The sequence below is a fragment of the Piliocolobus tephrosceles genome, chromosome 1, assembly GCF_002776525.5.
Source record: "Piliocolobus tephrosceles isolate RC106 chromosome 1, ASM277652v3, whole genome shotgun sequence".
In the NCBI taxonomy this organism is placed as follows: Eukaryota; Metazoa; Chordata; class Mammalia; order Primates; family Cercopithecidae; genus Piliocolobus; species Piliocolobus tephrosceles.
The window spans coordinates 13,376,377-13,403,481 of record NC_045434.1 but is presented as its reverse complement, the minus strand read 5'-3'; the positions used below and the strand labels follow the sequence as shown (position 1 = coordinate 13,403,481).

At 40.0% G+C, this 27,105-nt stretch overlaps 2 protein-coding genes across 6 annotated transcripts in view; both read right to left on the bottom strand.

Moving 5' to 3' along the window:
- RBM34 (RNA binding motif protein 34) overlaps nt 1-944 on the bottom strand; it is a 28,937-nt gene extending 27,993 nt beyond the window's left edge. For both annotated transcript variants that reach the window (XM_023216227.1, XM_023216228.2), the window contains exons 1-2: nt 288-944; nt 7-181 (exon numbers count right to left, since the gene is read on the bottom strand). In XM_023216227.1, coding sequence (XP_023071995.1) covers nt 7-181; nt 288-340 — 228 coding nt within the window. In that variant the 5' untranslated portion in view covers nt 341-944. The remainder of the gene's footprint in view (nt 1-6; nt 182-287) is intronic.
- A 3,308-nt stretch (nt 945-4,252) lies between these two features.
- Nucleotides 4,253-27,105, bottom strand: part of ARID4B (AT-rich interaction domain 4B) — a 166,550-nt gene continuing 143,697 nt past the window's right edge. For 3 of the 4 annotated variants that reach the window (XM_026455103.1, XM_026455104.1, XM_026455105.1), the window contains 5 exons: nt 18,828-20,039; nt 14,783-14,896; nt 12,200-12,415; nt 10,013-10,159; nt 4,253-6,014 (listed from right to left, as the gene is read on the bottom strand). In XM_026455103.1, coding sequence (XP_026310888.1) covers nt 5,887-6,014; nt 10,013-10,159; nt 12,200-12,415; nt 14,783-14,896; nt 18,828-20,039 — 1,817 coding nt within the window. In that variant the 3' untranslated portion in view covers nt 4,253-5,886. Of the gene's footprint in view, nt 6,015-10,012; nt 10,160-12,199; nt 12,416-13,751; nt 13,908-14,782; nt 14,897-18,827; nt 20,040-27,105 lie in introns of all 4 variants that reach the window. The other variant, XR_003309615.2, reaches the window with a different exon arrangement.

Genomic DNA, 27,105 nt, shown 5'->3' with positions numbered 1-27,105 from the left:
ACTTACTTTAGGCACAGACACGTACACGGGTTGAATCTGGGGCTCCAGAGAACTGAAGAGGGCCGCCAGCCGACCGGTGCCACCTCTGGAATGGAGCTCGCCGCGGCATAAGCTACTGGCGACCTGTCCAACCCTGTAGTCTCCCGGCGGACTCCCGCGAACGCCGTCGTCAGCGTTCTCTCTAGAAACGGACGCCAGAAACTCAGCCACGCCACGCACCACCGCTTCGCCAGCACGAGGGAACGTACAACATCCCTCCCCAGCTACTCGTGCCGCGCGCCACTCACCCCTCCTCGACACTTCTCTTTCTCTTCCGTTTGTTCATCACTTCCAAGGCCATTCTTACTCCGAGAACTCCCAGACGGCAACGGCCCGCGAGCTCGCACTTCCGGGTTCCGGGCACTTCCGCTCTCGGGCCACGCCCAGGCAGTCGGCCGCGAAGCCGCGGTGGGAGGCGCTCGGTGAGGCGTCAGGTTTGTCCTATTTGGTTGGTGGTCCTTGCCGTTTCAGAGAAGCCTCATTTTGGGAGTGAAGGACGTCTTCTGGGAGTGATTGAAGCCTGCAGTGTGAAGAATCAGCCAGGCTAGGAGCGGGGTGTCCACCCAAGCCAAGGGAGAAATACGTAAAATACTGACTTGTTGAAAAAGAGGGAGGTTTGGCAAGAAATGAGGTTGCGGGTGAACGCAGTAGGGTGTTTACAACTGGCTAATCGCTGTTAAGACTACAAAGAGTTCTTTGTACTCTTCTGGCAACTTTTCTGAAATATGACATTATTCCAAAATAAAGACCACACCTCTAACGAGTCACGTTAACATACAAATTCGAAAGATTGTAATACGGCCCTGCTATTCTACCTGGAAAAGTAGATACTTGGCATTCAAAACTCTTCAAGGTGTTCTCAGCCCGTCTTCCCAGACTCATCTCCCTCCAGCCCCTGACATTTTAGCCTGCTTTTTCCACCGCCTCTACAGTTGTTATTCTTGTCCCCTCTGTTGTAATTGCCCTCCCCTTTCCCCTCCTGCAAAATAATGCCCATTCTTCAAGGCCTAGCTCAGATACTAACTTAGACAATGTTTCTTTGCAGCCAGGCGCAGTGGCTCGCCTGTAATCCCAACACATTTGGAGGCCGAAGCAGGAGTAATGCGTGAGGACTAGGAGTCTGAAACCAGCCTGGTCGATCTAGCAAAACTTCCTCTCTACAGAAAACGAATTAGAGGGGGACCTTCGTGCTCCGCGCCTGATCTTGGCTCATTGCAACCTCCACCTCCCCGGTTCAAGCGATTCTCTTACCTCAGCCTCCCGAGTAGTTGGGATTACAGGCATGTGCCACCACGCCTGGCTAATTTTATATTTTTAGCAGAGACAGGGTTTCTCCATGTTGGTCAGGCTGGTCTCGAATTCCCGACCTCAGATGATCCGCTCGCCTTGACCTCCCAGCGTCCTGGGATTACAGGTATGACCCACCACACCCAGCTAGGTAGCAGATACTTACATAAGAAAACAGACTACGAAAGAAGCTGTGGTTGGAGATAGTTTTAAAATTATCTTGATTGCCATTCGGTGCTGTTTTTAACCATTTAGAGATCACTGACCGCTTTGAGAGTTTGAAATATGAGGACATGGTGGGGCATGGTGGCTCACGCCTATAATCCCAGCACTTTGGGAGACCAAGGCGGAAGGAATGCAAGCCTGGGAGTTTCAGATCCACGACTGCACCATTTGCACTAAAGTCTGGCAACACGAGCAAAACTCCGTCACAAAAAAAAACAAAAGGAGGCCGGGTGCAGTGGGTCACGCCTGTAATCCCAGCACTTTGGGAGGCCGAGGTGGGTGGATCATCTGAGGTCAGGATTTTCAGGCCAGCCTGGCCAACATGGTGAAACCCCATCTCTACTAAAAATACAAAAATTAGCTGGGCGTGGTGGCGGGCGCCTGTAATCCCAGCTAGTCGGGAGGCTGATGCAGGAGAATGGCTTGAACCAGGGAGGCAGAGGTTGCAGTGAGCCGAGATTGCGCCATTGCATTCCAGCCTGGGCAACAGAGCGAGATTCTGTCTAAAACAAAACGAAAGAAATTAACAAGACCCCGCTCTAAGTTTTTTCAGTAGGAAAAAAAAAAGTTTTGGAGAACACCGTTAAGAAACCTGTCATCTTGGCCGGGCGCGGTGGCCCGGCCTGTAATCCCAACACGTTGGGAGGCCAAGGCGGGCAGATCATGAGGTCAAGAGATCGAGCCCATCCTGGCTAACACAGTGAAACACCCCCTCTACTAAAAATACAAGAATTAGCCAGGTGTGGTGACAGGTGCCTGTAGTTCTAGCTACTTGGGAGGCTGAGGTAGGAGAATCACTTGAACCTGGGAGGCAGAGGTTGCAGTGAGCCAAGATTGTGCCACTGCACTCCATCCAGCCTTGGGCAAGACTCCTTCTCAAAAAAAGAAAAAGAAAAAAGAAAAATATACCATCTTAATATGTTAATTGTAAACTAACTTATTAAAGTCTAGTTTAGGTGACCATAAGTAGACATAGGTCAATTCTACTAATACAATAAAATCCTCAAACCCTCCTAAGAAGCTAGGAAGTAGAACAAGAAGGCAGGTGAGACAGAGGCACAAAGGTGTAAATCTCGACTCCAACAAAATTTGGAACAATTCCCCTATTCAGCACTGTTTCTATAACATACTCAGTACATGATATTAAAAGCTCCTCAAAAAACAGGGTTTCATGATTAGGTAGGATTGAAAACAGTAGGGTAAAGGGTTATTTAGGCAGGGATCTCTTCACAGACCTTCTCTCCAAGTTTTTAATATGCAAACACTGTGATTATCTAAGAAAAGAATGTGCTATACATAGATTTCCCAAAATATATTTGGTTGTAAATTCCCAGAGCATTTCCAGGGACCAGTATTCTAGGAATTCCTTTTGGGAAGCATCATTCCACAGATTTAAAAGATCATCCCTTAAACTAATTTTTGTGAAAATAAAAGGCCACCACAAAGATGCTTTAAAAAATATGTATTTGAGCTTTCTAGGCCTTAAAAAAGTTTATTTCCCTTCTCTTTTTGAGACTGAGTTTTGATCTTGTTGCCCAGGCTGGAGTGCAATGGTGCAATCTCGGCTCACTGCAACCTCCACCTCCTGGGTTCAAGCGATTCTCCTGTCTTAGCCTCCCTAGTAGCTGGGATTACAGGCATGTGCCACCATGACCAGCTAATTTGGCATTTTTAGTAAAGACAGGGTTTCACCATGTTGGTCAGGCTGGTTTTGTCCTGACCTCGGGTGATCCACTCGCCGCAACCTCCCAAAGTGCTGGGATTACAAGTATTGAGCCACCACGCTTGGCCTTTGTATTAAAGGTTTTCTTTTGGTAGAAAGTCCAGTAAGTCGGCCCAAAAAAACTAGATTATGGATTTTTAAAAGTCTGCGGCAAAGCAGTGTTTCTCAACCCAGATGCATATTAATACCACTGGAGACCCTTAAAAATTAAAGATCAACATCCAGGTACTACCCCCAAAAATATAACTCCTTGGGAGTGGGGTGTGAGTACTGAATATACTTTTAACAATGTCCAGATGATTGCAATGTGCAATAGAACACACTGAAGTATAAAAGACCCAAAAGGGTCTAAATTAAAAAATTTTTAAAAGCTGCTGGTAATGGTTTCAAGTGTTAAATAAAAAAATAATAATTTTCTAATTTGGACAATTCTCCAAGTGATAAGAAAAATATTTAAATTCAGACTGAAGCAAAATAGTGTATGCAAAGATAAAAGAATGCCTAGGTCGGGTGCGGTGGCTCAGGCCTGTAATCCCAGCACACTGGGAGGCCAAGATGGGTGGATCACATGAGGTCAGGAGTTTGAGACCAGCCTGACCAGTATGGTGAAACATCGTCTCTGCTAAAAATACAAAAATCAGCCAGGCGTGCTGGCAGGTGCCTATAATCCCAGCTACATGGAAGGCTGAAGCTAGAGAATTGCTTGAACCCGGGAGGTGGAAGTTGCAGTAAGCTGAGATTGCGCCACTGCACTCTAGCCTGGGTGACAGAGCAAGACTCCATGTCCAAAAAAAAAAAAAAAAAAAAAAGAATGTCTAATACATTCCTTATCTGGTTAATGGACTTTTAATTTTCATAGGTAGAATCTTCCTTTTTGTGTATCAATTAATCCCGTGATAATGCATGCTGGATATGTATGTTCCAGTCAGTCATCACATACAGAAATGTAAAATTACTAAATCTTCTAGAAACAAAAATCAAGGATTCACAAACTATGGCATTTTATTTCAGAGCCTTTGCTTACATTTGTACAATATATTACATAATTCTTCATTGTTTGCAGATCCTAATATATACTTTATAGCTTTTATTCTATAAGCTTTTTCTTCAACATTTTGCTGTCAACAAATCTTTACAGTCCTGTACAAATTTGAATAACTTGAAACCGTTTTCAACAAAATTAGTTACTGTAAGCACACACTACAAGACTGAAAATGCTTTTCTTAGAAAAGTTGAATGTAAAGGATTCTGACACGTTAGCATCTACAACAAAACGCATTGAAATTCTCACGTCGTATTGCCAGAAACAAATAAAACATGCCAGCCCCATCCAAAAAAAGTACATAGAACTACAATTAAAACAGTAAAACAGTCTGTACAATAAAGTACTGTGTATTAACAGTGCCAGGTATTAAATAGCTTGAATGAACACATCCGCAATATACAAATGTCTTACAAAGGTGAAGAATTAAATACAAGTGCCAAACAGAACAGAGATTGGAATCATACAACATAAAGTCAATACAAGTGAAAACAATTTTGCATTCATTTTGGATTCTATACAAGGCATTTAATTTTAAAGGCCTACCACCCCCATTAGCTATTTATATTTAAAATAACCACCATCCTTTTGAGACAGTTCATATCAACAATCTTGAACCATACTAATACATTACTTGTTCCTGAAGTCCTTTTGTTGTAGCTCATAATAAAATAAGCAATACAAATGAATTATCTGTATTTAAGGGAAAAGAAACATTTACAAGAAAACACAAAAATATAACTGTTATAATTCATTATGAATAAATATACACTTTGAACTGGCTAAGTACAATCTTTATACATTGTTTAAGATTTAATACAGTTTATTAGCCATTTTCTTTTTTCACACAATGTATTATATCAAAATTAAAAAAAAATACTGATTTATAGAAAAATGGCAAAGTACAGTAGTTCCATTCCAATTTGAAGGGGCATGAAAAGCCACTGCAAGACCTTTTAGCCTAATTCAAACCTGTAAACATGTTCAGTCTTTTTATTTTAAAGAGAATCTTTAATATTTGGTTACCAGGATTGATGTCTGATATCCTGTTAACTGCAGGTTTTGAATTTATTACATGTGCTTGACTTATACAATTAAAGCCACCCTAAGGTGACTTGCTTTAAAAAACAATTACCTTGTACAAATGAAAATAGGTTCATATTTTTTCATAAATAAATGGAAAAATATCAAATGTTCCAGCTTTAACAAAATACAAGGGAATACATATACAGTAAGTTATCTTAACATGTTCGGACCCACCCCTTAGCTATGCTTACTGTATTGTCTCTACAGGCAGTGAAAAGCCTCCATTTGCCACAGTGGAAGGCCTTCAAGTTACCAGACACACAATTCCCAGACAAGTTGGAAACAATTATTGCTTGAGGAAAAGCAGTTCATTGTACTTTTTCTTCATAAAAAAGTGCACTTAAGTGCCAAGTCAGCTTGTCAAGAAACAATTTTTAAATATAAAATAGTGCTTGTCTGATATTTTTTTGTGCCACTGTGCAGTATAAAAAAAAAGTGGCCCTCAACAGCCATTAAGTGCAAAGTGCTTTAGCAAGTCCTGCTGTCACCTGCACTCAACTGACATTCCATTTTGTGATGCGCTGGACATTGATGGTTCAGCTAAAGTTAACATAACAGCAGCTGTTATGGAACTGGATGAAGGTGAAGAAGAAGATGAGGATGTAGCAGCACCTAAGGAAAAGGGAGACCAAACCAAGAGCTTAATAAAAATGTATGTCCAACAATAGACAGAAAGAAAATACTAGTCCTCTGAACTAAAATTCCATTATATTCTCCAAAATCATTTAGCTTACAACAACAGTGGTCAATTCTCACAGTACCACAATGTAAAGAAAGGAAAAGCTAGTGTAGCTCAAGAAGCTAGATAGTGCCCAACTACAGAAGTAATAAAAAGGATAGACCAGGGAAGGCTCCTGTGTGGGTCAAAGAGGGAAAGAACTGTGCCTAGTCTACAAGACACAGAAATAAAATATAGAATACACTTTTTGTAATAGTGAAACAAGCATCAAAACAGGTAAAAACTGCAATCCATCCAAAAATCTTTTATCCCCTCCTAATTCCTCCATCGTTCTGTACTTGGGAGTTTTCTTGTACATGTAAATGGTGACAAGAATGGGAAGCTTAATTGCTTCTTCAAATTGGACCAAAACAGTGCATAGCTCAACTGTTGCATTCTCCTCCACTAGGTTTACAAAGCAAATAACACATTCGTTATTTTCATCAGAGAAAGTCTCTTATGTCTTTTTTTTTTTTTTTTTTTTTTGGGACAGAGTCTTGCTCTGCTGCCCAGGGTGAAGTGCAGTGGTGCGATCTTGGCTCACTGCAAGCTCTGCCTCCCGAGTTCATGCCATTCTCCTGCCTCAGCCTCCCAAGTAGCTGGGACTACAGGCGCCCGCCACCAAGCCGGCTAATTTTTTTGTATTTTTAGTAGAGACGGGGTTTCACCACGTTAGCCAGGATGGTCTCGATCTCCTGACCTCGTGATCCACCTGTCTCAGCCTCCCAAAGTGCTGGGATTACAGGCGTGAGCCACCACGCCTGGCCTGTTTGTTTGTTTTTTTTGAGACGGAGTCTAGCTCTGTCACCTAGGCTGGAGTGCAGTGGTGCAATCTCGGCTCACTGCAAGCTCCGCCTTCCATGTTCACGCCAGTCTCCTCCTTCAGCCTCCTTTTTCTTTCTTTTTTTTTTTTTTTTTTCTTTTTTTGGTTTTGAGATGGAGTCTTGCTCTATTGCCCAGGCTGGCCTGCAGCAATGCAATATCGGCTCACTGCAACCTTTGCCTCCCGGGTTCAAGTAATTCTCCTGTCTCAGTTTCCTGAGTAGCTGGGATTACAGGCATGCACATCCATGTCCAGCTAATTTTTATATTTTTAGTAGAGATGGGGTTTCACCATGTTGGCCAGGCTGGTCTCGAACTCCTGACCTCAGGTGATCTGCCTGCCTCCGCCTCCCAAAGTGCTGGAATTACTGGCGTGAGCCACCGTGCTTGGCCTCTCTCATTATTATAAATTAGTATTCATAAAATAATATTTTTAAATACATGCAGAGATTTAAAAAATTCAGTACAGGGGTAATAAGATAGAAAAGTAAATATCCCTCTCATCCAGGAACCTCCTAATCACCCAAATTCCCCTCCCCATTGTTACCAGTTGCTTCATATTCATTATAACTCTAGAAGAAAGGCTGGCAAAAAACCACCCCAGGGGCAAATCTGGCTTACTTGTCTTTGGAAAGAAAATTGTATTGGAACACAGCATGCCTATTTGTTTACATATTGCCTATGGGAGATTTCACACTTAGCATGGCAGAGATAAGTAGCTTCTACAGAGACCATATGGCCCACAAAGCCTAACGTATTTATTGTCTCTTTACAGAAAATGTTTGCAACCCCTGTTCTATAGGAATTTTACCTCTAGAATCTAGAGATATGATATACAAACTTAAAATATGTAGATATAGCAACACCTTTAAAAACACAAGTAGAGGCCGGGCGCGGTGGCTCACGCCTGTAATCCCAGCACTCTGCGAGGCCGAGGTGGGCGGATCACCAGGTCAGGAGATCGAGACCATCCTGGCTAACACCGTGAAACTCAGTCTCTACTAAAAATACAAAATATTAGCCAGGCGTGGTGGCAGGCGCCTATAGTCCCAACTACTTGTGAGGCTGAGGCAGGAGAATAGCATCAACTCGGGAGGTGGAGCTTGGAGTGAGTCGAGATCGTGCCACTGCACTCCAGCCTGGGCAACAGAGCAAGACTCCGTCTCAATAAAAATAATAATAATAATAATAATAATAATAATACAAAAATTAGCTGGGCATGGCGGCACGCACCTGTAGTCCCAGCTACTCGGGAAGCTGAGGCAGGAGAATCGCTTGAACCGGAAGGCAGAGACTGCAGTGAGCCAACATCGCGCCACTGCACTCCAGCCTGGTGACTGACCGAGACTCCGTCTCAAAAAAAAAAAAACAAAAACAAAACACAAGTGGAAGCACAGTTCAGTGTCTTTTTTTTAAACAATACATTTTAAGAGATTGTACCATATCAGTACATACAGATCTTTTTCTTTTCAAAGTTGAGTAGAATACTCAATATTCTACTATATTTACAACTCATAACTTATATGAATTTCACTATACTGTTCCTGCATTGGTTTTAGTTTTAATTTTTTTGGTAAGAATGATACCTTATTTGGGCCGGGCGCAGTGGCTCACGCCTGTAATCCCAGCACTTTGGGAGACCCAAGCGGGTAGATCAGGAAGTCAAGAGATCGAGCCCATCCTGCATCCTGGCCAACATGGTGAAACCCCGTCTCTACTAAAAATACAAAAATTTGCCGGGCATGGCGGCACGCTTGAGGCTGAGGCAGGAAAATCACTTGAACCCAGGAGGCAGAGGTTGCAGTGAGCTGCGACTGCGCCACTGCACTCCAGCCTGGGCAACCGAGTGAAATTCCATCTCAAAAAAAAAAAAAAGAGAATGATACCTTATTTTATTTGCATTTCTTTGGTAACCAGGATAAGCATTTTTCTACGGATTTTTCTTAAAATAGTATTTAGGAACTGACTTTTAATGCTAACCCAGTAGAGAGGCTCTATTTAGCAAAAGCATTCATTATAAAGAATTTGTGGTGACTATATTTACAAAACACTGTTTAGAAGGAGTTTCTGGATAGATGTCTTGTCTTTTTTTTGTGTGAGACAGTTCAGCTCTTGTTGCCCAGGCTGGAGTGCAATGGCATGATTTTGGTTCACTGCAACATCTGCCTCCTGGATTCAAGCAATTCTCCTGCCTCAGCCTCCCAAGCAGCTGGGATTACAGGCGCCTGCCACAACACACAGCTAATTTTTTGTATTTTTAGTAGAGACAGGGTTTCACTATGTTGGCCAGGCTGGTCTCAACCTCGTGACCTCACGCAATCCACCCACCTTGGCCTCCCAAAGTGCTGGGATTATAGGCGTGAGCCGCTGTGACCAGCCTCCTCCCAGATTTTAATTTATCTCACTTCCTCGTGTCATTCAGGTGTCAACAAAAATATGCTGACCATTTGTAATCTAAAGTAACCCATCCAATCACTGCCTTAACATCACTGTATTTTCTTCATGGTGCTTTCACTATCTGAAATTATCTTATTAGGATGTTTTTGGTAGAGTATAAACTCTATGAAAGTGAATATTATGATCTGAAATAATTGTTTTTATTTGAGACAAATTATTTCACTTTAGAGATGAGGAAAATAAGACAAAGAAATTAAAGAATTTGCCTGAAAACAGACAGATATAAAGTCATGGCAGTCTAACTGCAGAGTGAGAAATTCTGGTTTATGTTTAAATAAAGTAAAAATACTGACGAGGCACGGTGGCTCACGCCTGTAATCCTAGCACTTTGGGAGGACAAGACAGGTGAATCACCTGAGGTCAGGAGTTAGAGACCAGCCTGATTGACCTGGTGAAACCCTGTCTCTACCTAAAGAATACAAAATCAGCCGGGCTTGGTGGCGCACGCCTGTAATTCCAGCTACTTGGGAAGCTGAGATAGGAGAACTGCTTGAACCCAGGAGGTGGGGGTTGCAGTGAGCCGAGATTCCGCCATTGCACTCCAGCCTGGCAACAAGAGCAAAATTCCATCTCAAAATAAATAAATAAATAAAAGTAAAGTAAAAACACTTACTTTCTCTCTCTTTCTTCTTTAAACGCTTTCTCCTCCGATCAATGGAAGCTACTTCAGATTTTAATGACAGATAATGTTTTCTGATTTCTTGAAGCTTTTCTTGAAGAATTGTGATGCGTTCAGCACTTGTCATATTTTCCAGGTCCGCTATAAATTTAAAGTTTTCATTAATAGACGTTTTTAAAGAAAATTTTAACATATAAAGGAGAAAACACAGAACATGGTTGTTGAATAAGGTTGAGGCAGATAAACTAAAAAACTAAGGCTTCTAAAATATTTGTTATCCAAATTTTTTATCTAGCCTAGAACAATGCCTGGCACATAATAAATGCACAATATTTGTTGAATGAATATGTACAGAATTAAACACCTTAAGCTCTACATATATCCACATCCATATACAGTATCACCACAGTAAAAAAATCACACTTAAAAATAAAACTGGGACTGGGCACGGTGGTTCACACCTGTAATCCTAGCACTTTGGGAGGCCGAGGCGGGCAGATCACGAGGTCAGGAGTTCGATATCAGCCTGGCCAAGATGGTGAGACCCTATCTCAACTAAAAATACAAAAATTAGCCAGGCGTGGTGGCAGGTGCCTGTAATTCCAGCTATTTGGTAGGCTGGGGCAGGAGAATCGCTTGAATTCGTCAGGTGGAGGTTGGAGTGAGCCCAGATCATGCCACTGCACTCCAGCCTGGGCAACAGAGTGAGACTCTGTCTAAAAAAACAAAAATATAAAAACAAAACAAAAAACCTAGAAAGACAGCAAAATGCTAAATGGTACACATTTTTTGAGTAACAACACTGTGGATAAATTTTTCTCTTCTGTTCTCTGTTATTTTTTAGGTTTTTTTAAAGAGTGTGTGAAACATTTAAATTAGAAGGCAATTTTAAAAAGCTTAGTCTAAAGCAATCTTCCATCTCCTAAGAATACTTAAGGTATTTCCTTGTGTGAAAAACTATAGAGTAGTATTTTAAAAATATACATATTGGCTGGTGTGATGGCTCACACTTGTAATACTAGCACTTTGGGAAGCAGAGTTGGGAGGATCAGCTCAGTCTTGAGCTTAAGAGTTCAAGACTAGCCTGGGCAACATAGTGAGACCTCGTCTCTATTTAAAATACACACACATATACATATATATATATATATATATATATATATATCTTTTTTTAAATGAAGATTTATGAAGTTTTCTCACATATACGAAAGTATAGACAGAAGGACAGTGAACCCCATGTACTCATCATCCAGCTTCAGTAATCATCAATTTATGGCAAAACTTGTATCATCTGCACCCCATCCATTCCTGACCCCTAACACCAGATAATTTTAAATCAAATTACCTATGTCATATCAGAAATATCTAGTCAGTGTTGATATTTGCCTCAACTGCCTTCAAATTTTTCTTTAACCAACTTATTTATTCAAATCAGGATCCAAATAAGGTCTATACATTGCAATTCATTAATACATCTATTAAGTTTGGTAGAGTCTCTTTCTCAGAGTATTAGCATGAAGAGTTACTAGAATTGGGGCTGGGCATGGTGGCTCATGCCCGAAATCCCAGCACTTTGCGAGGCTGAGGCGGGAGGATCACCTGAGGTCAGGAGTTCGAGACCAGCCTGGCCAACATGGTAAAATCCTGTGTCCACTAAAAATACAACAACAACAAAATTAGCCGGGTGTGGTGGTGGGCGTCTGTAATCCCAACTACTCGGGAGGTTGAGGCAGGAGAATCATTTGAACCAGGGAGACTGTAGTGAGCAGAGACTGTGCCACTGCACTGCACTCTAGCCTGGGTGACACACTCTATCTCAAAAAAAAAAAAAAAGGCTGGCGCAGTGGCTCATGCCTATAATCCCAGCACTTTGTGAGGCCGAGGTAGGCGGATCATGAGGTCAGGAAATGGAGACCATCCTGGCCAACATGGTGAAACCCTGTCTCTACTAAAAACACAAAAAAATTAGCTGGGTGTGGTGGTGCTTGCCTGTAATCCCAGCTACTCGGGAGGCTGAGGCAGGAGGATGGCTTGAACCCAGGAGGCTAGAGATTATAGAGAGCCAAGATCGTACCACTGCACTCCAGCCTGGCAACAGAGTGAGACTCCGTCACAAAAAACAAAACAAAACAAGTTACTAGGATGAAGTCTGTATGCTTGTCAATTTAACATGTCACTTACACATCTGAAAACTCCATTTGTAAACTTTGGGTAATCGATTACTGGGTTCCTTGAGATCAGGATCCTTATCACCATTCTTTCCACATTTTCCTGGAGACTGTGTCCTTGCGGGAGATTTGGTACTATGAGACTTCATTCCAGTGGAAACTGATTTGACTGGCTGACCCTTAGTTATACTTTCACCAGCTGAAAGTTCTTCACTATCACTACTATTTGCTGAAAAAGAAAGAAAAGATTTAATAAACGAAAATATAGTAATAAATTTGTCACAGATTTTAGTAGATAATTTAAAATTAGTCATTTGAATTTAGTACTACAGAAAACAACTTGCCTAGAAATCTGGAAAATAACATACAAACGCAGTAGCATCTTAGGAAAAGCAAAAACAAAAAACTTCTTACCTGAACTGCCAATAATATACATATTTTTAAAATCACTCACACTAATCTATCATTATGCTTGGTAGACTGTCAAATACACAGTAATCATTTGAATGGCTTTTTACTGTATTATGTTAATATATAAAGTAAAATATAACTTCTTTTAAAATGATTAATTGTAGAAACTTCTACAATCAATGTGTAACATTGGGTATATGCAACATTTTCCTACTCCTTTGGCCACAAACAAATAATGATGCACAATCATCATATTCAATAAAGAACTCCTTGGGAATAAACTCTAAAGTTTGACATGTATAATGAAATTATTCTTAAATAACCCCTATGCTGTGGGTTGACTAAAATAATCAGTTTCACCCTAATAAAATATTCAGTATTTTATGAACAATTCAGAAGTCTGTGTAACAATTATGTTACAATTGCTATTGCTAAGTAAACTTCAGTACTAAAATGGAAATACCTGACCTTGACAGCTCACCATGTGGACAGGTAGGTGATGGGATTAGTATTTCCATAGATAACCTCTTTTTGGATATAAAGTATTACTTTAGATTCCATCAGAATTAATTCATGTTACTAAATTATTCTCTGAGAATGGTTACTCATTCTGATTTACCAGGCAGAAGCCCAGTAAGTAAAATGGGAGAACACTGTGTCTCTGTATTACATGAATATACTAAATGACTCATTGAAGATGAACTCTCCTAGGAAATGTCATTTAAATAGTAAACGCTTGAAGACAAAAACATCACAGTGAAAGAAAAAACACTTTAAATATCCTACCAGTTATACCAAACAATTGATGACTGACTGATTTGGCATATATTTACTGATTTTTCACTTAACAATATCACCAAAAAAAAAAAAAAAAAAGAGTTAAACTCTCAAAGCCAGAAAGTATTCCAAATAGTAAAGGCAGATAGCAGCAACTCCTCCCACTGTGAAATTTTGGGAATAAAGAAACTCCACCACTGGTTGACACATATATACAACTTCCCTCCCAGCTCCCCCACTGCTGCTCTGGAACCCCTGGCAACTCCTAGCTAAGCCACCCAAGGGTTGGCCCCACTCTATGCAGTGGACTGTCTCAGCCTGGCTTTCATGGCCTTGCTGAGCACAGCCGCCCGGGGCCCCAGGGACGCCATATTCACCGCCTGGAAGTCATATGGGCTCAGCAGAACCTCGGGGAGCTGGCCGAATAACCCTTTTCTGCACTGAAGTGCAGCCAAGCCGGCTGCTAGCAAAGGTCAGGCAGTGGAGGTGGCAGGAGTCTCCTGGAAGAGCAGCAGGAGGTCAGTGTGGGGCACCTGAAAAAAAATTCTTTACATATTTTCTGCTTCTTACTTTGTCTACAAAAGAGATAAAATGTGCAGCCCTCAGAAGAAATACAGTATATATATTTTCTGTGGATTGATGAACGGAGTCGTTGCTAAAGTTGGAGCATACTTAGCAAAAAGTATTGTTTGTAGTTACTCTCAGGTCACATAATATAGGATACCAAAGATAAATGTCGTAGACTGAGTTGTTGGAATTATAGTTCTAAAGTTATCTTGATTGTTATACTTCTATGCTGACTTTGCCTTGAAGAATTACTAAGCGATCAATTTCACTGTAATAAAAATAACACATAGTTGAAATATTTCACAATGTGTGATACATTTTATAGCAAGTGAAAATAACTGTGGAACACAAAGGTAACAAGTATGTTGATGTTTATAGTATATTGGCTACTATTTCAAAAACAGATTACTTGATTTTTCATCAGCAATCAATACCACCTCTGAATAACACCAACTTGCATAAAACTAGAATTTACCTAAGATTAGAAAACCTGTGTTTTGTTTTTTTTTTTTTTGCAGAAATTCTTTATTATTATTATACTTTAAGTTCTAGGGTACATGTGCACAACGTGCAGGTTTGTTACATAGGTATACATGCGCCATGTTGGTTTGCTGCACCTATCAACTCGTCATTAACATTAGGTATTTCTCCTAATGCATGGTTTTTATTTTTTTTTCTTTTTAAAGCAAGTAGCCTTACAGAATCTGTGTGACTTTTTTTGAGTGTACAGACAAAATCAAAATAATGGACTATCCTATATCCTGAATACCATTTTCTTACTGAGGGGAAAATTATCAGCTATTATTTTTATATTTTAAAAATTAAGAGATTTCACACTTACTGCCTTTTCCCTTCTTTTTGTTGTTTACCACTGTTGCTTTATGGCTTCTTTTCTGCTTTTTTGATGAACTTCCTCCTCCCTGAGCATCTTTTACTCTTTTCTGACCTGTACAGGCTATGAAGGGAAAGGAATTAAGTAACAAAAAATAAAATCCAACATTTCCTAGGTATAAATTAATTTCACATTTTAGAAGCATAGAACAATCCAAAACTACATGTTCTTTATGACATTTATAAATTGTCACAAATTACAATTTTTTAATAAACTGTCATTAATGGAAGCTCAATTCTTGTACATAATAAAAGTCAGGGTTTTTAAAAAGGGAAATAAAGTATGCATATCTTTCTTTAAAAAATCAGATCTAAATTGAAAATAGTCCTTAATATAGTACTGGGAGTTTTATATGAGCCTAGTAATTAAAAAACAAGCATATGCTGAAAATAAAAACTGAAATTTGTTAAGATTCAATAAAACCAAAATATGAAGACTTAATCACAGGTTAAAATGTTAATGACATTATGTCTTATATTAACACAATTTTTAAAATGATATTAATGGGGTAAATTTTAGCAGTAATTCACACTTGGTTTTTTTTATCAATTTACTTCAAAAATAACTAAGCTCCCAGGACGCTGTCTGGTTAACACACATACCATTTACAAATTCAACATAGTAAGTTCTAAAAAACGTCTCATCTTCTTAATGGGAAATTATTGCAAAACATTACAAATAAATGTCTCCCTTTTCTTCAAGGACTAGCCCAAGTCCTACATCTTCACTAAGATGTTCTAGGCTTCACTGATGAATCACTTCTCTCAACTGCAGCATTTTTCTATTCCTTAGCAGATGCTTCTGTCTAATTCATATATGTTCTCTCTCAGACTGTATAAAATAAGCATTTTTTCTCCAGAGACTAATAAAGTCTATCTCCATTCAGTTCCAATGTCAGACACTAAATCAACCTTCTGTGTATAAAACCTAACTTCCTCGGTCAAAAACAGGACAAGTAATTACTGTCTGCAACTTCCTTTTATAAAAATGGGTCATATAATCTTACTTATAACATTTCCTAATACCTTTTTAAATTTTTAATATTTATTTCTTATTTTTTACACCAAGTATGTGAACCCACCTAAAGTCATTTTAATATAACAATTTAAGTGAAACACAAAGGAGATGTAGATATTGACCATACTGAAGCAGAGTCATAATTGTCAGGTTTCTCTCCAAGAGAGTTTAATTCTAAAGTGCTCAGATGCTATAAAATAAAAACCTTCAATGTAGAGTAAATTAAGAGGAAAAAACCACATCTAAATAGTAAAACTTACATTTTTACTTGTGATATAGTGGGGACTCTCCAATATTCATAGTAAGTAAATTTATTAAAATGTGGCCATGTGAGATAGGTGCTTAAGAATTTATTTCTGGCAGGGCGTGGTGGCTCATGCCTGTAATTCCAGCTCTTTGGGAGGCTGAGGCAGGTGGATTACCTGAGGTCAGGAGTTCAAGACCAGCCTGGCCAACATGTTGAAACCCCATTTCTACTAAACAACATACAAAAATTAGCTGGGCGTTAATCCCAGATACTCAGCAGGCTGAGGCTGGAGAATCTCTTGAACCTGGGAGGCGGAGGTTGCAGTGAGCCAAGACTGCACCACTGCATTCCAGTCTGGGCAATAAGAGCAAAACTCTTATCTCAAAAGAACAAAAAATAAAACAAAACAAAAAACCAATCATTTCTAAAAAGATATAAATTACCCTAAATTTACGAGTAGCTTTCAAATTCCATAATTATTAACCTAGTCAAGATTAAGATTCAAAACGGCAGTGTTGACTTAGTCTATTAGCAGATAAGATATCGTCTCTCTTTTTTTTTTTCTTTTTTTGAGACGGAGTCTTGCTCTGTTGCCCAGGCTGGAGTGCAGTGGCCGGATCTCAGCTCACTGCAAGCTCCGCCTCCCGGGTTTACGCCATTCTCCTGCCTCAGCCTCCCGAGTAGCTGGGACTACAGGCGCCCACCACCTCGCCGGGCTAGTTTTTTGTATTTTTTTTAGTAGAGACGGGGTTTCACCATGTTAACCAGGATGGTCTCAATCTCCTGACCTCGTGATCTGCCTGTCTCCACCTCCCAAAGTGCTGGAATTACAGGCTTGAGTCACCGCGCCCAGCCGTCTCTTTTTCGTTAATTTTAATCTTTTGTAAGATATTAGGAACATACAATGAAGATACAACCTCTCAAAAACTATAGGTTGGGCCCGGTGGCTCACGCCTGTAATCCTAGCACTTTGGGAGGCCAAGGCAGGCGGATCATGAGGTCAGGAGATCGAGACCATCCTGGCTAACATGGTGAAACCCCATCTCTACTAAAAATACAAAAAATTAGCTGGGCGTGGTGACACATGCCTGTAGTCCCAGCTACTCAGGAGGCTAAGGCAGGGGAATCACTTGAACCCAGGAGGCGGAGGTTGCAGAGAGCCCAGATCACACCACTGCACTCCAGCCTGGGCGACAGAGCGAGACTCCCATCTCAAAAAAAAAAAAAAAAAAACACAAAAAACAAAACAAAACAAAAACCTTTAACAGTAAAACCTGTTTTTCTCTTTCTTTTTTTTTTTTTTTTTTTTGAGATAGGGTCTTGTTTTATCACCCAGGCTGGAGTGCAGTGGCGTGATCTTGGCTCACTACAGCCTTCCCAGGATCAAGTGATTCTCCCACCTCAGCCCCCAAGGTAGCTGGGACTACAGGCATGCGCCACCACAGCTGGTTAATGTTTGTATGTTTGGTAGAGATGGGGTTTTGCCATGTTGTCCAGGCTGGTCTTGAACTCCAGGACTCAAGCTATCCAGTGCCTTGACCTCCCAAATTGCTGGGATTACAGGCGTGGTGACCACACCTGGTCAGTAAAATTTTATTGTTGAAAGCCTGTCTAATATTCTGAAATAAAGGATTCTTTCATTTTGAAAATCAGTCATGTCTGGATAGTTCAGTTCCATGAGATAGTATGGCACAGATAAAATCATAGTAGTTATACTTGTAAATGTGAAAAAAGCAAAGAACATTTCAATTTAACTGCAAATATATTTTTAATTTTTTTAAAAACAGAAATGTTTTAAGTCAAGATTCCTGAGAAAATACAGAATTAACTAATTTGATCTAGACCACATCTCTTTAAGCTCTGCTAAAAACCTAAAGCTAGCATTCTAAAATCTTTTATGGTATATAAAAAACATACCCTAGTGCTCTGCTCTGTCTTTACAATGGAAAAGTGTGTTCCAAAGCCAGGTGTCAGCCTAGAGTATACTGATTTAAAGATACCTGAATGAAGTGGTTTATAAGAAAAATGATGACAGAAGTATGGCTATGGCACCACCGAAAGGCACCAATACTTTGGGAAGGTACTGATTTGAATTTCCACTTTTAACAATTTCACGGAAAATCAAAAAGTATTATTGTAGGTTATTAATGTACACATTGGTCCTTCAATTTGGAAGCTATGCATCTAAGAAAGCATCAAATTCCTTTACAAACTCACACAAGTTAGTCAGGCTTGAAAATCAGTTTGACACGGTTGTCTGAGGAAAGCAGTGCCTGGACAGTTGGTTGCTCCAAACCCCTATATACAGTATTTGGTTAAGGGTGGAGGGGTCTGTCAATAAATCAAAATGTTCGTGAGAAACTGCACATTACAATTGCAAAAACAATGTTACAGAAAGAGATTTAAGTTGCTCATGCCATATAGTCAACCACTGCATATAATGAATTCTCAAACAGGTTTGGATTTGGGCCTGGGTGCAATTTCTAGCATGTGTTCTGGTCCACAATAAAATGTCATGGATGGCTCAAGCAAAGCACATTAAAGCCTTCTCAAGCTTTTAAATGCATTCCACTATTCATTTTCAAATTACCTTTAAAATTTCCATTTTTACCATGTTCACACAAATATGACACTTAATCGCCTCACGTTATAACAAGAGATACCGTGAAATCATTGAAGCTTTAAGAGGGGAAATCCTAAATATGTCAACATATACATTTTCCTTCTCACCTTTTTCAGGATGTTCTGGTTCTGGCTGATTACTACTGCTTGAGCTCACACTGGCATCAAAACCTGCTGGCGAGCTATTCCCTTCAGACTGGAGGTCTTGGAGCTCCCCAGCAACACTATCCACCTCAATTGTGCTATCAGTTTCACTCTTGATACTTCGAACCTCTTCTTGGTTTGGAGCCAGTGGTTCTGATACTGTTACAGAAGACTGCTGCCGGCTGCCTTCTGTTACAGTGACTGATGAAGGCGATTCAGGTGTAGTAGGAGGGGTATTTAGCACTGAATTACTGCCACTACTTGGAAATTCTGCTTTTCTGTCATTGACCTCTACTGTTTTTTCTTCAATGGGTTTACTATCGACATTGACTGGAGGTGGTTTTTCTAGTTCTACACTGGGTGGACAACTCTCCTCTTCAGTCACAGTCTGTAGTGACTCCTCTGCCGCCCCCTCCTCTGGGGCAGGATGGGGTGGGGAAGCTGCAGCCTCAGTATCAGAGTCTGAAAAAAGCTCTTTCAGCGTTTTTTTAGGCCACTGTCCCTGAATACTTGACCAGACATCTTTTCGATCTTTGGCCCTGCTGTTTTGAAGTCTTTCATCAGAGTTATTTAAAAGTTTAATCCTTTTTTCTGCCACTTCTGAAAATCCTGAATAGAAACCAGTTGTCCGTAGAGATTTTCTTTTTTCCTCCAAACCATTGTATTTCTTAGTTGGTGTCATCTTTGCTTTTGATTTTTCTTCCTCATCTTCATCTGAAGAGCTGTTGCTACTGTTTTCCAAGCAAAGTGATTCTTTGTTCTTGGCCTTCTCTTCCTTTTTGCCAGGTGATCCAGTTTTTAGACACTCTTCTGTATTGCAATACCTTCTTTTACCACGTTTTATTTGTGGTTTTGAAGATTTATCTGTTGTGTCCTTCTTGACATCCTTTCTCTTTTTTGTGACTTCATCTTCTTCATAATCAGTATCTTCAGATAATACTTCTACATCTTTCCTTAATCTTTCTGGAGATTTTGACACTGGTTTGGATATTACCAAATCTGCATGAACTTTGTTTTCTTCTAGCAAAGATGAAGGGTTCTGTTCCTCTTTTGAAATAAGATCATTTCTGTTGTGGGTCAAATGATCAATCTTAGATTCCTCTTTGCCATTATTATCCATATCTTGAGCACCTCTCTCATCTTCCTGCTCACTGTCTTCAGCAGAACTTTCAGAAGCTAGAAAATAAGAGAAAAAAAAATGATGAGTACGATAAGAACACTAGCAATGTCTTCTATGTGCCAGGGACTGTATGTATTAGTCCTGTGTATACAGCCACCCGAGGTCGCTGGCTTTTATCTCTATGTTACATGCAAAGCAACTGGGTTTCAAAGAGGCTAAGAGGCTCTTCCGATGATGGAAATGTTCTATTACGATCACGGTGATGGTTATAATACTGTATACTTTTGTCAAAACCCATCAAATTTTAAACATAAAAGTCATCAATTTTATGTAAACTATACCTTAATAAAGTGGAAATAAAAAAGAAAAAAGATTCTCCAAGTTATTATAATATTTTTATTATAATATATCTAAGAAAATAGTGGACTCAGGATATAATCCCAGATTGTACTACCTGTAAGTTTATATTTTTCTTCTTTTTTTTTTGAGATGGAGTCTCACTTTGTCACCCAAGCTGAAGTGCAGTGGCTCGATCTCGGCTCACTATTTATATTCTTATAAAACTATAGCCTTCGTTTTTCTTTTAATCAGAGACAGGGTCTCACTCTCTCAACTAAGCTGAAGTGCAGTGGCACAATCACAGCGCACTTCAGCCTCAAACTCCTAGGCTCAAGAGATCCTCCCACCTCAGACTCCTGGGTAGCTGGGATCACAGGAGCAAGCTTCTGCACCTGGCCTCTCATTTTTCTTTCATTTTCTTTTGTTTTCTTTTCTTTCCCTCCCTCCCTCCCTTCTTTTTCTTTCTTTTCTTTCTCTATTTTTTTTTTGAGAAAGGGTCTTGCTCTATTCCCCAGGCACTATCATGGCTCACTGCAGCCTCAATCCCCTGGGCTCAAATGATCCTCCCACCTCAGCCTCCCAAGTAGCTGGGACTACAGGTGTGCCACACCCAGCTAATTTTTGTATTTTTAGTAGAGACAGGGTCTCGTCATGTTGCCAAGGCTGATCTTGAACTCCTGAGCTCAAGCAATCTGCCCACCTTGGCCTTCCAAAGTGCTGAGATTAAAGGCGTGAGCCACCACACCTGGCCAGCTTCATTTTTCAATGTAATAATGAATATCCAATAATTTTGTAATCAATGATTTCCATGATGTTTTAAAAAATAGATAAAATTAATTTTAGTTACTACTAACTTGTATAAAATTAATTATGGAACTTACTGCTTCAGTGTGTTCATTCTGGTAAATCATTTTATTATTATTTTAAGATAACATTTCCTGAGAACTTACTACATGCTGGTTACTTTGACATGCTTTGAACAGACCATCTCATTCAATCCTCACAACAGCCCTACGAGATACATGTCATTATCAGCCCCACTTTATAGTTTAAGAGACTAGGGTTTTAAATAAATAAGAAAAACAAACAAAAGCAACACAACAAAACACGGCCCAAAAAAAAAAAAAAAAAAGGGACTGGGATTTAAGAGGTTAATCTACCCCCAAAAGTAGTTAAATCTAAGTCATTTAACTCCAGAACTTACAACCTTAACTATAGCTCTCTTCTGAGAAATCCATGCATGTTCTTTAGCTAAATTCATTAAATGTAAGACGTAACTGATATAACTAAGATTGCTAAAACATTTGACCTTTACAATGTGTGCCTGCATGGCTACATTTTTTAAATTATCAAAACAATACATATACATCATTAAAAACAAATCTAGACTCATAATGAAAAACCAACAAGAGGATAAAAATCTTTTTCCACCTTCAAAGTGTTAACATCTGTTATAGTCATCTCTTACTATTAATAATATACTATTTGTTTTATTTATTTATTTTTGTGTCTGTGTGTGATGGAATCTCACTCTGTCACCCAGGCTGGAGTACGGTGGTGTGATCTCAGTTCACTGCAACCTCCTCTTCCCAGGTTCAAGCAATTCTCCTGCCTTAGCCTCCAAACTAGCTGGGACTACAGACACACGCCACCATGCCCAGCTATTTTTATATTTTTAGTAGAGATGAAGTTTCATTATTTTAGCCAGGCTGATCTTGAACTCTTGACCCCAAGTGATCTGCTCATCTCAGTCTCCCAAAGCACTGGGATTATAGGCATGAGCCAACGTCCCTGGCCTGCTGACTTATTTATAAAGTTTATCCTCTATGAGCAATGGGGATTCTTTCTTATCAACACCCATATCTGCCCTCTACCATCCTTCCTATATATAGTTATCTTTCATTTTTACAATATAGTATTTATAACACATGTAAATGTGGTTCCCTGCAGAAATTAGTAGTACATTTGATAAACTTCCTTTCTTATACAGCCTTTTATTTTTCAAAGTTTCCAACTACTTTTCTGCATGTTGTATCTTCCTTTGTATCTCTTTCACGTTATTTTATTTCATTAAATCAAGCATTGTATCCAATTTCCCCTTATTCACCCAATCTCTGCACCCTAGAGAGCTATTTTCTGCAACAGCATCTGGGTGGTATCTCTCTGGGTCTGCTCTAACAGCTGTCATCCTGGGAATCCTCCTTGCTGCTTTCTCTTGAGCTAGATCCACTGTTAACTGCATCTCACATCTTCTTCTTCCTTGGTTATCGCATCTGTACTAGAGCTCACCATCGAGTAGCTTCCTTAAAAAGGTACATGGGATGTAAATATTCATTGTCCTTACATATATGAATACATCCTTACCCTCAAACTTCACTGATTGTTTAACGAGGTACAGAATTCTAGGTTAAAAATTGTTTCCTTCAGAGTTCTGAATCCTTCTGAATGTACTGCTTCTTTGCTTAAGGGGTTATAAACCATAACTTTCATTTGGTTTCTCATTCCTTTGTGGTGACTTTTTCATTCTTGGTATTTTATAATTTCATAATGATGTACTATGGTATGACTCTCTATTCATTTATTAGGTACCCAGTGAGCAATTTCAATGTAAAGATTTGTGTCTGTCAGTTCTGGAATTTTTCTTCTTTTAGTTACTAGCTTTTTTTTTTTTTTTTTTTTTGAGACTGAGTCTTGCTCTGTCATCAGGATGGAGTGTAGTGGCACAATCTCAGCTCACTGCAAACTCCACCTCCCAGGTTCAAGTGATTCCCCTGCCTCAGCCTCCTGAGTAGCTGGGACTACAGGCGCTTGCCATCATACCCAGTTAATTTTTGTATTTTGGTAGGGACAGGGTTTCCCCGCGTCGGCCAGGATGGTCTTGATTTCCTGACCTCGTGATCCGCCCGCCTCAGCCTCCCAAAGTGCCGGGATTACAGGCGTGAGCCGCTGTGCCTGGCCTCTCTCCTCTATTTTCATACTTCCTCCTTCCTAGATTAATACACTATATAACTTATCTTTTCTCGAAAATTTCCATCGCTGCTTTTTTTTATACTTTCTGAAGATTTCCTCCATTTAAATTTTTTTTTTTTTTTTTTTTTTTTTTTGAGACGGAGTCTCGTTCTGTCGTCCGGACTGAAGTGCAGTGGCCGGATCTCAGCTCACTGCAAGCTCCGCCTCCCGGGTTCACGCCATTCTCCTGCCTCAGCCTCCCGAATAGCTGGGACTACAGGCGCCCGCCACCTCGCCGGCTAGTTTTTTTTTGTATTTTTAGTAGAGGCGGGGTTTCACCCTGTTAGCCAGGATGGTCTCGATCTCCTGACCTCGTGATCCGCCCGTCTCGGCCTCCCAAAGTGCTGGGATTACAGGCTTGAGCCACCACGCCCAGCCCATTTAAAATTCTTAATGCTCTACTGAAATTTTTTTTTTTTTTTTTGGAGATAAGAGTCTTGCTCTGTTGCCCAGGCTGGAGTGCAATGGCACGATCTCGGTTCACTGCAACCTCCACCTCCAGGGTTCAGGCAATTCTCCTGTCTCCCCAATAGCTGGGACCAGAGGCACATGACAAGCTAATTTTTATATTTTTAGCAGAGACAGGGTTTCACCATATTGGTCAGGCTGGTCTCAAACTCCTGACCTCAGGTGATCCACCTGCCTCGGCCTCCCAAAGTGCTAGGATTACAGGCATGAGCCACCGTGCCCAGCTCTTCTGAATTTTAATTTAGATTTTTTGTTTTTGTTTTTGTTTCTGAGACAGAGTCTCTCTCTGTTGCCCAGACTGGAGTGCAGTGGTATGGGTTCAAACGATTCTCATGCTTCTGCCTTCTGAGCAGCTGGGATTATAGGCACCAAGCACCACATCCGGTTAATTTTAGTATTTTTAGTAGAGACAGAGTTTCACCATGTTGCTTAGCTGGTCTGGAATTCCTGAGCTCAAGTGATCTGCCTACCTTGGCCTCCCAAAGTGCTGGGCTGGGATTGTAGGCATCAGACATGTGCCTGGCCTAATTTAGATTTTTTATCTCCAAGTCTTTCTTGTTTTCTTCAATGCAACTTATTCTTTTTTTTTTTTTTTTTTTTTTAGACGGGAATTTCACTCTTGTTGCCCAGGCTGGAGTGCTATGGCGTGATCTCGGCTCACCACAACCTCCGCCTCCTGGGTTCAAGCGATCCTCCTGCCTCAGGCATGGGCCACCATGCCCGGCTGTTTTTTTTTTTTTAGTAGAGACGGGTTTTCTCCAAGTTGGTCAGGCTGGTCTTGAACTCCTGACCTCAGGTGATCTGCCCACCTTGGCCTCCCAAAGTGCTGGGATTACAGGTGTGAGCTACCACGCCCAGCTTATTCTTGTTTTATAGATACTGCAGGTTGTCTGAGTTTAACAAGAGATGATCAAGAATGCCCTATTAAAATTTGGTTGGCACTACTGTTAGTCGGATTTATTAACTGATAGACTTTACGTGATTCATCTGGGATCTAGTTTACTCTAGGGGATTTCCACTGCCAGAATGTAGAAGATTATTCTCCAGAGACATTCAATTTCTCCACAGAACTCCAACTACCACTGTACCTCTAGTTTTATTCCCAACTCATCTCAGGACAAGAGGATAGAATCTTAGCTGTCTGTGTTCTCTACTCACAAGGGGTATCAAATTTTTATGTATACATATACACACAAATATGCATTCATATGATGATCATTAATTAATCGGAAATATTTGAAATGTCTGTAATTTGATCTGTGGCCAAAAATAAAATAAAATTCACTGAGGAAAAAAGAAAATATGAAGAGAGAACTTAAAATGTTAAAAGTATGCAAACATGATATTCATTGTTGAACTAACAGGAAAAATATGGGAAGTAACCAAAATGTCTTTTTGTTAGAAACTAATTAAATACATTATGATCCACAGTAGATGTGGATGTGCTGATTTGGAAAGATTTATAAGTTATACTAAGTTGGGGAAAAAAAAGTTTGTAATATGTTAATGATCCCATCTGTAAAAAGACTATACACATGTGAGTGTATATTACACATACAGTATAAATATGTGGGGGGGGGCGTGGGGGCATTTTATATATGTGTGTGTGTGTATCTATATATACTAATATGTCATATATATGGTATAAAAATGCAATTTCTGAAATGATATAAACCTATAAAAATGGGGAAAAAGACAGAAAAGCAACACAATTTGCAAGTCAGAAAGCAGATGAATGAATGAAGGGCACCAAAGAAGGCTAAACCTCATACCAGCAGTGAGGAAAGCCAAGAACCAACCCAGTTTACCATAGAACCCTCAATAATTACTGACTGCCCTAGTGCCTATGAAAATAAAAAAGGGCAGTGGGGAGCCTCATACAAGGAGCAATGGGTGAAGACTGAAAATTACTTAGATGCCTAGATCCCCACCTCATTTCAGGTTGCAAGGTGACTGCCCTTCTAGAGCTTTATTCTCTGGAGATAGTAGGAGAGGGCTCCTAGCCTGGAAGATGCTAACAACTGTTGAAGGCACAGGTACAGATGTAATGCTGAAATTAGGGGAATTCATGAACATATCTAAACACTAAGAATGCCCCCACCCCAATCTCTGTTCTTCAACTAGACCCTAGAACACTGGAAACCATTCTCTTACCACCCTCCAGTCAAGAGATTGGAACTATTTTCTCTGGAAGCCAACTAGTCTAAGAGAAAAAGACCTAAAGACTTCATATTATTAATTCCCCAGGAAATGGCCAACCAGATCACCCGATAGTGAAACTCAAGGTCAACAAGTGCCAACCATATGCTTGCAATTTCCAAATCAGTTTAGTCTTTCCTTCATAATCTTAAGACAGCCAGGAAAAAAAATTCTTAATAGGGAAGAGCTCAAAACAACAAAATAGAAAAAAAGCAAATTAGAGGTAATTGACATAGCAAAAAAAAAAAAAAATTATAAAATTCTTTGAAAGATCAAACTCAGAAAAGTAAGGTATTGCGTCCATCTATAAGAACAGAGTGATACAAAACACACAGAAAATAGAGCTCTTGAAAAATCAAACTAGTTTAATTTTTAAATATTCATTAAAAGGCCAGGCGCAGTGGCTCACGTCTGTAATCCCAGCACTTTGGGAGGCTGAGGCGGGTGGATCACAAGGTCAGGAGTTCAATATCAGCCTGGCCAAGATAGTGAAACCCCATCTCTACTAAAAATACAAAAAATTAGCTGAGCGCAGTGGCAACCACCTGTAATCCCAGCTACTCGGGAGGCTGAGGCAGGAGAATCACTTGAACTCGGAAGGTGGGGGTTGCAGCCTGAACTCAGAAGGCGGAGGCTGCAGTGAGCCAAGATCATGCCACTGCACTCCAGCCTAGGCGACACAGTGAGACTCAGTCTCAAAAAAAAAAAAAAAAAAATGAAAAATTAAACATTACAGCAAGAAGTCAACAAAAGGATTAAAAGACAAAGCAGATAAAATTTCAAAGAAATAAGAAAAAGACAAAAAAATTAATAAAAAGCAAGAAATTAAAATGTGAGCATATTAGAGTGTATTATAGAAGGTATAATATCAAATAATGGCTGGCCAAAGAAAGATAACAGCCAAGTGCAGTGTCATGCACCTATAACCCCAGCTACCCAGCTACTTGGGAGGCTGAGGCAGGAGGACTGCTTGAGCCCAGAAGTGTGAGAACAGCCTGGGCTAAACATAGTGAAACACAGTCTCAATAAAAAAAAAAACAGAAAAATTTGGCGGGGCCGGCACGGTGGCTCATGCCTATAATCCTAGCACTTTGGGAGGCTGAGAGA